The 16,811-nt window shown below is 32.2% G+C and overlaps 1 protein-coding gene across 4 annotated transcripts in view; it reads left to right on the top strand.

The window, feature by feature from the left end:
* Positions 1–16,811, top strand: part of LOC126927034 (MAP/microtubule affinity-regulating kinase 3-like) — a 50,900-nt gene that overhangs the window by 28,403 nt on the left and 5,686 nt on the right. For 2 of the 4 annotated variants that reach the window (XM_050743375.1, XM_050743350.1), the window contains exons 1-3: positions 14,665–14,920; positions 16,334–16,538; positions 16,625–16,771. In XM_050743375.1, coding sequence (XP_050599332.1) covers positions 16,413–16,538; positions 16,625–16,771 — 273 coding nt within the window. In that variant the 5' untranslated portion in view covers positions 14,665–14,920; positions 16,334–16,412. Of the gene's footprint in view, positions 1–14,664; positions 14,921–14,969; positions 15,328–16,333; positions 16,539–16,624; positions 16,772–16,811 lie in introns of those variants that run through there. The other 2 variants (XM_050743367.1, XM_050743359.1) reach the window with 2 other exon arrangements.

Genomic DNA, 16,811 nt, shown 5'->3' with positions numbered 1-16,811 from the left:
TGAAACATTTTGTCCAGTATAATACACATTTAAATGTATAAGCGTACGTGATAATCTTTAAATCATTATTATCTCTATTTTGTTCTCTTTTTATTTAACATGAATATTTTTAAATTATGATAAAGCCAAATTGAAATACGCATTTCACCTTGTTGGCCACAGAGAGCTTTCTGGCCTTAATCATTTCTCTTTTACCAGGGTCACTCAGGAAGTCGTAAAATATAAATATTTTTTCATTCGTAATTTTCCAAGAATACACCAGCAGCATTCTCGTTAAATTTATTGCCATATTTATGTCCTACGATACGAAATGAAATATTATTACTCTTGTTCACTTATCACCATAGACAGGATTCTTTTCCTTACGATACAATACACCACTGAAACTAAAAATGAATACATTGCAATAAATATAACATATAAAATCTAAATATAAAATGAAAATCCAACTATCTAATCAAACGACGAAATCGAAATTCCACCGTGTAATAAACAAGCAAGGAAATAATTCAATAAAGTTGAAGAATGCTTTACCTCGAGGATTTTTGTCAATTGAAATTGGAAATCTCCACCCAATTGGAAACATTTCACGTATACTTATAGATATGTGATACAAGATTTGGCATTGCCTAAGTAAGTTTTTATCCAAGCAATAATTCAAATAAAATTTTTATTTTACTTGTTATTTGCTTTGCTACTTTATCTCAAGAATAGTAGTGTCTTTGGGAAATAATTTATGTTAATATTTGTTATCTCATTTAATATACAGATATTCGGTTCTTTGGTTTTACCAGGAAAATATGAAAATATTTATGGATATAAAGAAATATAAAGAAATTAATAGAATAACTATAGTCTAATTAATATACTGTATCAATAAAAGACTGGTAATTATAGAATTACAAATTTATGTTCTTCATAGATACATGAATATTCCATTAGTTATATTAAACATCAATAATTCATATAAATAAGTGGGTAGCAGTGGTCATGATTATAAAATGCACATTAAGTATAATAATCTGTACTAAGTGTGTACATATATAATGAAATACGTACGTACGTAGCGTAGAAGTACAAAGTGATTGCACGTGTTTCATGCACACGTGTCTTTTCATTCAGACAGCCGAAACTACGTCTTCTAATTAAAATTATAATACTCAATCTTTTACGTGCTCCTGTTTTAAAACTAAAATATTCTCTAAATAATAAATGGTCTTCTATTAGAATGTCGGAATATAGTAGAAAATGTATATCGTCACCACCAAGCCAGATTTTCATTCTAATTTCTTCCCAGGCCTTGGATTTTATCCGAAAGATCCGTCGTGGAGCGATTGTGACATAAGTTTGGATAAAGTAGCGACCGAAATAAATCGCGAGTTCGCGCGCGTTTCTGACAGGAGAACAGATAGAGAGAAGGATAAACTGTTACACGGTACACGTAGTAGGCGTGAGAACTGAGCACGTGCGAATATTTGGAATATCGAATTTGAATGAGGATGCTCAAGACCTCACAGTATCCTGGAAATTTCGCAAGAAACTGCACAAACCATTCGAACTCTCTGAAGCATTCGCCTGATCGGACTACGATCATTTGTACGATTAAAAAATGTTCATCTTTTTACTTTGATATATTGCGAGAAAAATAAAAAGTAGTATGAGTAATTTATTCTAATGGAGGAAATTTATTCGATATGTCTTTTTTCTTCTTTATCATAATGCTTTGTACAGTGTTGCTACATTTTGTATTATTTACTGCTATGTTTTACAGTAAGATATTATAGTTGAGGTGTTAACGTTAAGAAGAATCTTTTGTAAACATTCTTAATTGGAACAGAATTTAACTTCCATTTTTATATGGAAGTTGGCGATTATATTTTAATGCAATTTTAATTGCATCGTTAATAATTTATTATACAACAAAAAATATATTACGTATATGGAATTAATTGTATCATTGTTGATTTCAACGAAAGAAAGGTCTTTTTTAACGAAACGCTGAATTCAATGAAACACAACTTTCCGGGGACAGCAAACGTGAAAGTAAAATTTATTAAACATTAATAATATATTTAACCATGACGCCACTAAAACAACATCGATAAACTAAAAAATTGTTTTCTACATTATTCACATCGGTAAAAAGAAGAAAAGCTGTACAAATAAATTTTGCAAAAGTTTATAATCTTTTTCCGTTCGAACGCGAAACAAAACTTTTGGTTTCAAAGTTTAAATTTCATTCCACAAATATATTAAAGTTGTTGGTTGATCGTATCATAAAAAAGCAAAAGATTAAGGAATTGTAAGAAATAATAAAGATTAATTCTTACTCTAAAGCATCCGTGTAGTCTGGTTGCAACCGCTTGCATGCACAATGTTGTTCATTTTCGAACTTTGTTCGACATACTGCAAGGATAAATAAATATAAATAATGCAATAGATCGGATATTACTTTTCATTTTCAATTTTCATCTATATTCATTCAGTGATAACATTTAGTTTGTGTTAGGTGCAACATAGATGTAACATGTAGTTGCATGTAGTTTCTCTTTATCAATCGTCTTACTTTTCCTCCTGGTTTCACAAGCACAAATTTACAAAGCCATACGATCGTAAAGCGATATAAAAAATGCGATTTTAAAGAATAGACGACTCTACGTATGATAAATGCACGCTGTTTATTTTTTTTGAAGAAACGCTATTTTTTCTTTTCATCTCATCGATTTTTGTCGTTTTCGTAGATGAACGTATGATAAAAAAAAGCAGATATTCCAAAAAAAAAAAGAGAGAAGAATTTGTAAAATAGGGGATTTCACTACGGTTTGAATCGTTACGGTTATTTCCAGCTCCTTCTGGCTTTAGAGACTTTCATAAATTAAACTATACTACGCATTCAGCGCCGGAAAAAAAATTGTACAATGCGAGAAACAAAAGATACGAGTTGAACGAACTATTTTTTCAAGTGTGTCCATTAATTAATCATTATATGCTTCCGTAATAAGAGTTATTACTTGGAGCTTTCTGTTGCTTCTCAAAAATTAATTTTCTAATTATTGTAACTTGTACACATTAATCAAACGTAATGCGTTATTAAATCTCTGACTTTCGTGTATCGATTATTCTCGTATAACGTTTAAACGACCAACCGTCCCTTGAAACGACTTTACGAATCAATTTCTTCGTGATAAAAAATCAATAATCGTATTAACTTTCGTCCCCAATTACATTACTATACAGCTATACCGGTCGTGATAATCGACTATTTATTTCTAAATATTTCAATATGCCGAAATCACAGAATAAAATACTTCCTTTTATAGAATAAGTAACCAATAATTATTAATCCATTCATTATATTATTTAGCATAGACTGTATTATCGATTCAATTAAATTGCACTGAACCATATAAATACAAATACGAAATACTTCGGTATATCCAATTTCTGCTAACGTGCTCCGTTTCCTAAAACATTTAGATACATTTAGGCACGCAGAACTCGGTTATGCTCGTTCAATTTACAAACCAGAACCCTATATTCGCCCACAAGAGACAATAATCCTTAATCGTACAACCACTAACATTATCTCGAACATATGAAAAGGAAAAGGTCTGTTTTATACGTGGCTTATATTTTTGTATACATGTAAATACTTCTCTTAGTTCGCAGCATTACTATACTTGAAATATTTTTTTCACAAAATATAATATATATGATATAAATAAATAAATATATATATATTGGATTAAATCCAACAAAATCCACAAAAGTTGCCCAAAGACGCAAGAAAAGAAAGAAATCTGCACGTTTAATACACCAATCAACATTCATTATTAAAACAAATATTTCGATTAAACGCATCACCTAAATCACGTAAAAACTCATAGAAAGGGGGAGAAACCCCTTTATAGATCAAACTCTTAGATTCTATCCTCTATAACACCTAATAGCACACTCTATTTCCCTCGCCATTTACCTATCCCAACAGCGAGAATCAGAATCGACGCGAGTCATGCCAACACAGAAAACCAAAGCCCTAAACCTTCGACCATCGAAACATCAATCCCGTATCCCCAACCACCCCAACAACCTCGCCCATCTTCGACAATATTAAAGACAACGACCTTTCACGCCTCTGACCCAGGTTATATCTTTGCCATTTCTTTTTCCATCAAGGTTCAAGCTATGTTTCAGGAATTCGGCATTATTTTCTCTTTGCTCCCACAGGAATCTCATCTCCGCTGTTATTTCAGGTCGATTCGAGAGTTCTATTTGCAGATGACCGATGAAAGAGAGACGGAGACAGAGAGAGAGACAGAGAGTGGTGTAGCGTTGGCATTTCGTAAATCTCGCAGGTTTAACCGTATCGGGCGACTTCTGGAGGGCTGAGGCGTCGGAGGCGGCGGTAGTTGCTGCGTCTTCTTACGTTGACGCGGTAAAGCGCGCTTCAAAGGAGGGCCGGGGGATCTGGTGGGGCCCGGGATTGACGTCATTCAATGACGTCAAACCAGGACCGTGCCGAAAGCGATCAGGAACCACGTCCAACCGAATATCCTGACTACGTGACCTACTACGACTATATTTCAACCGTACCACGTTTTGCAATACGGTTGCTCGGTAGCTGCTTGGATTAAGAAACTAAGTTTACATATTGAATCACAGCGTAATTTAGGGAGAATTTCGAAATATTGTATCTCTGTGGAATTTCCAAATTATTAAACAACATACGCATCGCGCGATCGTAACTTCTGACCGTTTATCGGATATCCTTGTGATTACTTTAGATGAAAAATTATTTTTTCAATTAAAGTACATACTTTTCACAGGTCTATGGAGCATTCAGTTACTTGTCATGGGAGAGCGTTTCGCTTCGAAGTATATTTCGCGTTAAAGTATATTTTCATTTCATAAATCCATCGTCGTTTGAATCACCTCGATATTCGTCACAATCTTTGTTGCAATTTCTCAAATTACAGTGCTTGATAAAAGAATAGAAAATATAGAGTTTCCCAAAAATCACTTTGATGACCAATAGGAACTTTAGCATTTCTTAATCGTTGAATTATTATGCAAGCACGTTTAATTATAATGAGTCATAATGGCTGCAAGAAAAGGAAGCTAATATCTTTTAAGCAACAAAAAAGATACAAAAGAAGTAGATGCGTAAATGAAGATTAGTCAGAACTTGTAGTTTTCCCCAATTTTGTATGCATTTATGTAAACGTATTACATGTATCGATAATATTTAAACGGATACAATAAAAAGCGACAGCTTGCTATTGATAGATTGTGTCTGCATTGCTTATCAATTTTTTACATCTTTGTGTTTTAACCTTCGATAAATTTAAATTCTAATATTCGATAAATTCAAATCTACCAATAATTTGACAATTTCTATATATTCCTAAAAATTGGCATAAATTTACAAGAGTATATTTGAGATTAAAGATCAGTAGCAAAAGTCTTTAAAAAACGTTCCAAAAGTTTTTGAATTTTGGACTTCAAACTCAGGACGTCAGAAATCGCCTTGAGTTCCATTATGCAACTTCGGTACAATTGTCAACTCATATATATATATTATGTACATACGTGCGTACTGTACGATATGCAGACATTGATAAATCAAACAACCGCTCGTTATCGATAAGATCTCACTTCGTCTTCGTGTCATGTCAATTGTCTTAAAAGAAGACAGCAAGTGGAAGACAGAAAAAGCCTAAGACTTTTGAAATTTTCAGTAACTTTTAACATCGCTGTTTCATTAGAAGTGTGACACAATTAAAGGATTCTTGTCACATCTCTTATGTCTTGTACAACCATACTGGAATTAAAATATTAGATTTTTAAGATCCCATGTAATTAGATAAAATTGAACGTTTAGGTACATATATGGCTGACTTGGAATCATAATTGTATCAGAATCATAAGTCAGTCCATTGCTATTTTTTTATAAAATAATATCTTACTTCTATCGTTACATATTATATATTTATATTATTAGAAATGTCAATATATATTTTGAAATTATAAAAACACACTATCACACTATTAAACCGAGTCTAATGAAATTTAATCTTTCAACCGAGTATCACAATCTGTATCGCAACCTACTGCACGAACAAAAGACATCGAAAGATTATCTTCGTTTTAATCTATCTACTACTATTAGCGTCACTTTTATCAGGAATAAAATTTACAACACTATTATCTGTCTAACATAAAACTATTGCAAAAGATCCCAAGACATTCAGGATATTCTTCACTTCCATCGATCGAAAGGATTTATGCCTACGTGTCCTGACTGAGGTAATCACCCACTATGACGGGCAAACCAAGTAGAAATCGTGAATCGGCTCATCGATGCTATTGCGTGGCTGTTCCTGTGAAATTCCTAACCATTCGACGTTTATTATGACACAAATGGTTAAAGTCCGAAGATTGTTTGCACAAGAATAGAAAGTGAGATTGTAACAAGACATCGAAGGCAAGAAGCTGTAAAAAAGATGGAAAGTTGAGCAGTTAAGGCTGAAGGGAAAGCGAAACGTCTTGTACGGGCGCATTAGATGCGCGTTAGAAGTGATAAATATTAATTTATTTATAGTTGCTGTAGTTACTATAAATCAGTATGTTCTTGCTTTAGATTTTTGAAACATTGACGAAACAAATTATGGTTTTTAACTAATTCATCGAAAATTAATAGAACTCTATTAAAACAATAAGCTAGCGAATCTATCCTCCTTAATTAAAACGTTCGATCTACTACACTTTATATTTATATATAAATTTATTGTATACTTTTCTTTGTGCCATTCTTGTCTATTTTTATTTTCATTTAATGTGTAATATTTACCTCTGTGATAAATATTCCAAATATTTAAATGCATACGAAAACAGGTCATTATTTGATCATCCTATTAGATTAGAACATATTGATATCTCGATGGCAATTTTCCATTCCACAATGCCTTACTAATACTTTAGCCATACAACTTTATCAATCGCCACCCACTGTCCACATAAGATTTATCTTGTCGTTTCATTTTTTTTTTTTTTTTTTTTTAACAAATCCAAAATTCAAACGACGAATTAAATTTTATTCGTGGGATAACTCGAAGGAAAATTTCTATTAGTTTTATTATTATATTAAAAACATAAAAAAGATGTTAATCATATGAATCTTTATATATGCGTAATTTAAAACACTGATGCAATCATGTGATAAATCGAAATAGTAAATAGACTGCGGATAATCATGCATTTGTGGAAAATTTAAATATGCAATATTTTATAAAATATTCAAACTACAAAAAACAAATCTCTGTTTACATTTCGTCTCTTCAGCATGTTTGTAAAGATAAATTTACATAAATATCCGTAGCCAAAAGAAAAAGCGATCTGCAGTCGTTCGTCATTCAACTCCGTTGTGATCCACAATGTTCTTCGATCTGGAATCGTTCACATCTCACGAACGTGCGTACGATCTTCGCCTTGTTCGACGAAATAAACGAACTGATGAGAAAAAGCAAAACTACAAGATTACTTATTTTAAGAAATCATTTATGAACCGCTATTTTAAGCTCACGACGTGCAAACCTTTGGAGGCACGCAGACTGACCCCAGGTCCGGGTTGTTTTCCTACATTTATTAATTGCCACACAAAATTTTTTTTATTAACGTTACGTAATTAAGAAAATTATTAGAGATTATTGTACAATAATTCGATAGTCTTTAATTGATCTTTTCGTTACATTTTATTTTTCTTATTTTATTCGCATTACTAATACAGATTAAATTTATAGGGTATATATATATATATATTTATATTTGTTATTATTACTTATACGCATACATTTAAAGAAATGAAACCTAAATAGAGACTCGTTTAGGATTGTTCACTTGCAGTATTTATTTTTTCATTTTCACGATACATGCTAGAAAATTTATATAAGCATCCATTTCTTATGTTTTCCTAGTGGAAACCGCGGCAACTAATGGATTAAAATTATCAACGAAGGGAATAAATGTCCTGGAAGCCAAAGTGTGTTCCAACCATAAGTTTCTTCCCAACGCAACATTACGCTGTTTCGCGTGAGTGTCAGTTTAAGACCAATCTTCGCAATCCTATTATCCTGATCCTATTACTAGATTTTCTAATAATGGTAACAGCTTATGTGGTAGCTTAACGTTTCCTACGGTTCAATATAATATCGTTCTACCGATTATCTCGATATTTCAACGTGAAAAAATATATTATCCCAAATAAAAATAATTAAAAATGCAGAACGACGCGGATAAAACGCTTATCAGCTACGTTGTTCTCTTCTATGGTGTTTCTGTATCGTACAAGATTGTGGTTCGCATGTCTGAATATCGCAGGAAAATAAAAAAAAAAAAAAACGTAGATCGTGAAATAGATTCTGCTATATTAAGAGAAAGCTTTTTACTGAATATCCAATGTGCGTAAGTACTTATATATAGATATTTATACCATATGGAGTTGGCGCGCAATATGATGGATGAGATAATTTACATACTCAATTCTTCAATTGTCGTTCGTTTCTAATTTCCTTAAATTAAAATTAATACAGTCAATAAATTAAGCGGTTATTAAACTGCTTGTTTCGATTTTGTCTTTTTCTTTTTTAAATCTGCTTTATACCTACGTTCAAAAATTGTATTCTTCGGTTCTTAACTATGAGCATAGCGATTCTTATTAATATATATACATTTATTTTCACCTATACTTATATTATATTATACTTACATTGTTTCGCGTATTATTCGTGCTGTCACGATTACTTGCTGAATTCACTATTATTAAATATTCATTATATTCGAGTTCTAAATCAAATCAAACTAGCATGGTACGGAAAGAAACGGGCAATGAGTCACAGCTTTCACGTGACGAACAAAATACACCGTTAATAATTATCGTTCTTTCGAAAACGGGTTAACTAGAAACTTCGATAAGTTTGAATCATACCGGAAAAAACGCCTGACGCACGACGACTTTGCTATCAATATAAAAAGAGAGTTAAAGAAAAACGATGATATCCGAAGAAGAGAAAAAATAAGAAAGGCAATAGAATGAGAAAAAAGTGGGAAAAGGAACAAAAATACTTCAGAGAGAAAGAGGAACATAAAGGTTATATAAATATCTAAAAAAGAAAGGAAAAACATAGAAAAAAAACAACAAAAGCGAAAAAATAGGAAAGGCAATGTGTAGCCTACAAGAGAAAAAAGTGGATCAGAGGAGAGGGCAAGAGAAACTTAAAAATAAGTAGAGGGAAGTGTACAAAAGAACGAAACAATTTCTGCTGTTAGATCGTACTATATAATATCAATTCCCGTTGTATAAAAGATGACTAAAAAAATATTAATCAAAAATTACACTTTAACTATGCTTCGACAAGATACCAAAATAAATCAATCTTTCCCAGATATTATAAGACTCAATTTATGATTTATAGAAAAAAGAAAAGAAATTTGTCAAAATATAGAAGACCCTAAAGAGAAAGAAATAAGTTAGCAAAAACAGAGACACCCTATAAAAGATCTCAATAAAAGAGAACAAAAACATTAACAATGTACAAAGAAATAAGAAGAAAAGGCGAAACATTCCAGAAGAAAGAAGAAGAAATGGAAGAAGTAAAAAAATAAACAGAAAGAGAGGTGTCTCGGCGGGAAGAAAAAAATAGAAAGATATCCAACAAAAACACGTAAGAAAAGAAATGAAAGAAAAGGGCGACAGATGCGTAAGAAAGGGTGAAAAGAACGGAAGTTTCCACGAGGTGATTCGTGCGAAATGAAAATACCTGGGCATCGGAGTTCCTTCCGCGATCGTCATAAGCTTTCGACGAATGCATCGCGGCGTTCGGCTGTTTTAATTATGACGCACTTGGAACATATTACACCAGCTTGTCCGTGGCATGATGCCGAAAATACGTCGATGAAAGACACGCGATGACGCTCGAAAGCCAGGTCGGCCTGAACGGGATTACGTCTCGTGTAACCCGAATAAATCGCGCGGACGTTCGCGTTCTACGATTCGTGAATTGCTTTACGGTGATTCAAGTCGTTAATTGCAAACATGTTGATCGTAGGTAAAAAGAAAAGGGAGGGAAAATAGGGAAAAGAGAAAGGAAGCACGTCACGTACTTTATTAACTTTTTAATATGTTATCGATATATATAAATACAGAGCGATGTGATCGCGTTCGAATAAATTAAATTTCTACCACGAAAAAGCAATACCGTCGTACTGTACGTGAATATGGTACGTTCTTGGGTTTCTTATTTTTAGGAATTTTTGTTTTGGTTTATCTTTACTGCCGTTCATAAAAATACGAACTTTGAAAAAATATATTTACTTGAATATCCACGATTCAATTATAAAGTTCTATTAAACACGTAAATAATATTCGTGCCGATTGAATTCGTACGCAATTTAAAAGATAGTTTACCTCGGGAATAATTGTCTCTTCTAAGAAAACTATCGGTACTTCGACTTCTTCTCGAGTTAGACGATCACCTCTCGAGACCGTGAAACGGAATGGAATTTATTCAGATTTATTTTTACCAGTAGAAGAAAATAGATAACACGAATATCTATCCTTGACTAGAACGATTACATAGATTAAAAAAGAACGAAACGAACGACGTCTCTATTGAATAAAAACACGTTCATCAATGACACCGTGAATCGTTGTTCGTCATTTCCGTCCTATTATCTGCCATTATCTATCGTTATCCGTCATTCGAGCAAGATTTTTACTGCGGCCACGATCGTAGGCGTAACCGGCTGGAATTATGCACAACCGATGCGTTTAAATTATTACAAACGTTTCGTCAATACACATGGAAGGTTTCGATATGAACGAGCACCGCCGCGTATGTAACTTTACATCTATGTAGAACGTTACTACGTCCTAATGCGGGAAGTCTATCGTGTAACCTTTGCCTAACATGCAATAAATACGTTATATCGTTCATTTATGAATATTTCATTTTCCAAGCGTGGAACTACCAATTACCAAGTACACGTAGGTGGAAAAGGAATGGTCATAGATATTGGTAGCATTGGTGAAAAATATGGATGAATTTAAAAAAAAAAAAAATACACCAATCGCATGCGAGTAAGATAAGCAAACGATCGTGTATAACAGTATACATAAAGTTATTGGCGAATGGTCTATGTATGCACGTAAAAAGGTGTTTGCTGGTTTTAATATTCAAGATGAAATGATAAGTTAAAATAATTGTACAAATCTTTATTGTTATTAGATTGTAGGCTTTTATGTAAATTTATGTTTCTGTGAACATATACAAGGAAATAAAATCTGAACGGAAATTTGTTTCGACCTTTAAATATCGTAACGAATAATTTACCTTCGATTTTTGGTATACTCTTACGCCTGTAAATCTTCGATCTTCGATGTTGCTTTATGATTAAAAGCGATATTTTGATACGATATAGTTAAGAATGTAGAGAACTTGTTGGGCTTAATGATATGAGAATGTAAGTTTTTGAAAAGTAACTGTTAGATCGATGAAACTTCGTAAAAAAAAAAGTCAAAGATATAATTATTAAGAAGCAATAAGAAGAACATTATGGCAGATTGATTTTGGTGATAAATATAAATATTCGAAACATCTTCCACTATATCAAATATCTTTCTATTTTTAGCTATTTTATATTAAAATATTCCTTGTTAGTCATAAGATGACGTTAAAGTCGAGGAATTAATAAAAATGTATTTATCGTGTTTGAATTTCATTCGTTAAGCCTTAAGGATAAACAGAAAGAACTAGTAAAATTTAATCTGTGGGTTTCTGATTAACATATTCACGTAATTTGAATTTATGACGTACCTATTCAAGATTAAAAATAGTTCACTGTTAGATATTGCGACTTGACATTGCATCTCGACATAAATCTAGTATTGATGAATAACATCGTTATATATATTTTACTTTTTATTTATATATATTATATATATATATAGTAAGAATTTATTCATTTATATCACAAATAAATGCGCAAAAAGTTATTTACAACTACTTTTTATACCCTTATCTTCTACGATATAGACATAGGTGACTTTTTCATGCATATATGTCTAGAATCGAGCTAATTCCGTGAATAATTTTTCCATAAAACGTTTAAACACATATATTTACATATTAATCATTGTATCATTATTAATAAATACGTACGTATACTTTTGTAATAAAAGTGTTCAAGCAAAAGAGGAACAACACTTTTCGTTTACACAGCTTGGCTTTGACATTCAAAAAATTATGACTTTCTGCATCGCCAACTCAAGCATGCGATTTTAATTACTAAATACAACAATCTTTCTTATTATTATTTGAAACTTAAACTTTAATATAATTTAATTTATATCATTGATGTTATGGTATTATGGTAAAATTAATTTTCTCAAATCTATTATTGTACTCTCAAAAATTTCTTATTTCTTATTTTTTTTTTTTTTTAGCACTTTTACTTATTAAAAGGAACCTTTCGGATATAAACGATTCACGTTTATCATTCGACGCTATCAGAAATACGTTTACGGAATAAAAATTCAATATGTATAGATAGGATTATGGTAAACATGACGCTCGTGAAATAATCAAGATCGAAATAATGTTTCGTAAGAATAATATCAATTAATCAGTAACGTAATATCTAATCAACGGGATTTACGGCATAATTCTTGTTATTCTTTGATATTTCACAAATTTTGATAACGAACGGGAAAAGAGCAATCACCCTGTGTGTCCCTTGACCTACCGTAACAAACGATACGCGTGCCGACCGAAAGTACACAATTGCGTTCGTTTACTTTTTTCCGTTTCACTCTTTCTGACGCGCAAAAAAGTCTCTAATCTAAACATAATTTACGAAATACGTAGCTCGCCGCCTGTTTTTAAAAATGCTTACGATAGGAAACTCAGGTTTGACGTCAATTCGTTAAAAAAAGTTACCAGTATTTACTGGTATTAATTATCTGCGATCGTCGATGACGACTGATCGTAAAATTGCTGACGACTATCGGGAAATAAGTAACCTGTACAGATAACGTAAAATTGGAAATATGTAGTAAAGCAATTTAAATCGTAAATACCAAACGATGAACTATATACATAGATTGTATGGCGACGAACGTGAAATTGGATCACGTTAACGAAATAGATACAGCGAGTCGTGAAAGTATCTAAACATTTGCCATAGAAATCTTTTATGTGTATATTGTACTTATTGTGTAAAACGTTTGGAAATTTCATTAACAATATAAGGAGAATCAACTATTATTGGTAAAGTCCATAATAAATGTAAAAATGTATAGAGAAGTTAGTTTCGAAATTCAGATTTGTTAATAAACAGCGTACATATAATCGTAATAGTATAGTTTCAGTTATAGTTAAGTTATAGTATATAGTATAGTATTAGTTATAGTTATAGTATATATAAGTTATATATATAAGTTATATATATATAAGTTATAGTATAGTATATAGTATATATATAGTATATAGTATATATATAGTATATATAAGTTATATATATAAGTTATATATATATAAGTTATAGTATAGTATAGTATAGTTCAGTTATAGTATAATAGTATAGTTTTTTTCATCGTCAGTCTTATTTTTGTCTTAATGTATTTATTTCTTTTATACCAGACTTTATATTCTTTTTTTGAAAGATACAAAAATAGTATCTAGTGACGGCATAAAACAATGAATTTGTATGAGAGATTTGTAAATTCGTGAAGTATAATATATTACATACATTTAAATAACTTTTTGTCTTCTATTTTTAAAAAATTATTTCCCAAAGTCAAGACTACAACATGTTTTGTTACCAACAAAATTAATTATCTATTTTTATGATAAATGTTCAAATATTCAAATGTTCCGTATAACATACATAATAAGTTCATAAGAAATTTCTACAAGAACATATCCAAATACATTAACGATGTATCTTTGAAATACTCTTGATAATACCGAAAACCCTTTATAGGAATTAACGATGCATCAGCTCCTACGTCAAGTAATCATATTCCACTTTCTCCCGCAAGCGAACTACCGCGAATTTCGTTAGAACGACGGATCGAATTGTGTTGGCGGTGTGCACGTAATCGCTTGGTTGGCATTTATCAACAAAAAAGGAATCATTCGAGGAAAAACCAGAAAGAAAGACAAAGAGAGAAGTCAGCAACTAGCCGACCACGTGGTAGTACACGAACTATTTGGCTTGCAATTACACCCAGGAACAATTAACGATGAGCCGATAGTAGCACGTACGTTGACGTCAATTGTCGAAGATAACGTGTATGCGCGCGTGCACGTCTCCTGTAACGGTGTTAGTGTAGGAGACATGGTGGGGGAAAAACGACGATACGCAAAAATAGTAGTAGGGGAACGGTAGATAGTGTTAGTATTCGCTAAGAACGGAATGGTGGGGGTAAACGACGATACGCAAGAGTGGTGGGGTGACAGTACGTAGTGGTAGTGTTCGCTAAGAATGGTGTGATGAAGGAAAGGGTATACGGTGGGAGTTGGAAGCGAGCAATGACGAAGAGTAAAGAGTGGGAGAAAGAGAGAGAGAGAGACGAGGCCGGCGACTCTAGCATAGCAGGGGGGTAGCAACATGGCCGTCGGTCAGTCGGTATCGAACCGCCGCATTACGCGAAGCTCCTACGACCCTCGTCGTAGGACCGCCGCCGCTTTAAAACGAGATTTCGGAATCTCGTGAACGTGAAGGACGATTTTTGTACCGATGGCATCGGGTTTCCGGCCTTACGCACCCATCGAGGTCGGCAACGCCAGCGCGACATTTTCGCTACAAAAACGGTTCTACCGGTTCGAAACGTGTACCCGGTAATTCGGGCCAGGATCGAATTGTAAGTAACGAGCACTTGTCCAACCAGTAAATGTTATCTGGGTTCTCTCTGTTGTCGTGCTCGTAGAAAAACCAACGTATAGATCGATGGAATGAGTTGTAGATTTTTTAATGTTCTTTGCACGGCTTTTTCTTTCATCTACGTGCTCATTTTTTTTCTTTTATCGTCTTATCGAGGACTATCGACGGGTATCGATCCTGGACCAGTCGATAGGCAAGAGGTCGTTGTCGATCCATGACGTCAGTTCAGAATACCTATTGTACTTGTTGCAGGAAGCTTTTACACTTTTGTGAGGATGCTTCTTTTGTAAAGGCCTTCCTCGGCTTTTTTAGTAGTTTTTCACGGAATAACGATGTCGTTCTTGCTTATACGTTGCGGGTACGAGCGCAACGTTCTCCGTTGAAAATGTTCGTTTTCGATCAACATGAATTGTAATGAAATTTCTTATCTCGTTTAACTTTCCGCTTCCTATATACACTACATGTATAACGGAATTTTACATACTATCTATTGTTAGAAAGAAACGTTGCTGTTTTGAATAAATTGTCCGAGAAAATATAAAACGACTATTTGAAAAGATTTTTAAGTCGCGATTAATGAATATCACACAGAAAAAATGTTTTTTCTCGGACTTTATAGGAAAACAGACTCAGTACACTGTCTATTAATCTTATATTAGCAACAATATGTATTTATTTGTTTTTTGAATTAAATATGAAAACCATACAGGAAATGATAAGTTCATATTTGTTAATTTACTGAGTTTACATCCTTTGGTAGCTAAATAAAAGTATCTTAATACAGATTGGTTAACAAAATGTATGGAGTGATAAATTCAATGATACGTGTCTTTTAAAAATAGATGATCTTGAAAGTAAAAGTAGGTGTTTTTTAAAAACAATATTTTTTAAGAAATATATAATATTTATTAGTATATTTTATTAATTAATAATAGTTCATATAACTAATGCTATTAACATTTCTTAAATGTTCAAAAGGCTGACAAAAACATATTTGATCCCAAAATCAAATGCAGTTGATGTGAAATTGGTTGACAACATATTGAATTTAAAATTTATTCTTCTATAAAATCTTGTAACGTATGTCATCTGTGATCATGTTCATATATACCTTTGCTATCCCCTTGAACATTTCAAAAACTATCTGTAACATTAATTGTGTCAATGGTTTGTATAATACATTGTGCTGGTGATTTGTATAATACATTGTGCATGTATTATCTATTTTTGCAACTCATATGTCTAGACCTAACAAATCATTCCAATTCATTGTATTACATTAATCCATTTGTTTTTAACTATCAAGTAACGTAAAAATTAGAAAATGGATTTATCATGTTTGTTCTCATGTAATCTTCAAATACTTAAATGCATCTTTTCTTTTTATTTTCAGTGATTTCAAACTTGTACAATAGAATTAAAAGAATACAATTATTTGAAATTGTTTGTTGGTAATAAATTTTTTAATAAAAATGGATTCTGGAGTGAGTCAAGGAAAGAAACAAATTCGTGTTGGATTTTATGATATTGAAGGCACCATTGGCAAAGGAAATTTTGCAGTGGTAAAACTAGCTAGACATCGTATTACCAAGACAGAGGTAAATATGCTTTATCACAACATATGCTTGTTGATATTTCCCGTGCTATCTTTCTCATTTAAAAGTTCAACATTCTTTCTTCTTAGGTGGCTATTAAAATAATTGACAAAACACAATTGGATCCTACCAATCTTGAAAAAGTTTATAGAGAAGTAGAAATAATGAAGCAATTAGAACATCCACACATTGTCAAATTATATCAAGTAATGGAAACAAAAAATATGATATATATGGTATGTTTCAGTGATATTTTGTATCAAGTTTGAAAAATTT

The sequence above is a fragment of the Bombus affinis genome, chromosome 2, assembly GCF_024516045.1.
Source record: "Bombus affinis isolate iyBomAffi1 chromosome 2, iyBomAffi1.2, whole genome shotgun sequence".
Lineage (NCBI taxonomy): Eukaryota > Metazoa > Arthropoda > Insecta > Hymenoptera > Apidae > Bombus > Bombus affinis.
Note: the sequence above shows the minus strand (reverse complement) of the source record. Positions and strands in the feature narration are given on the sequence as shown.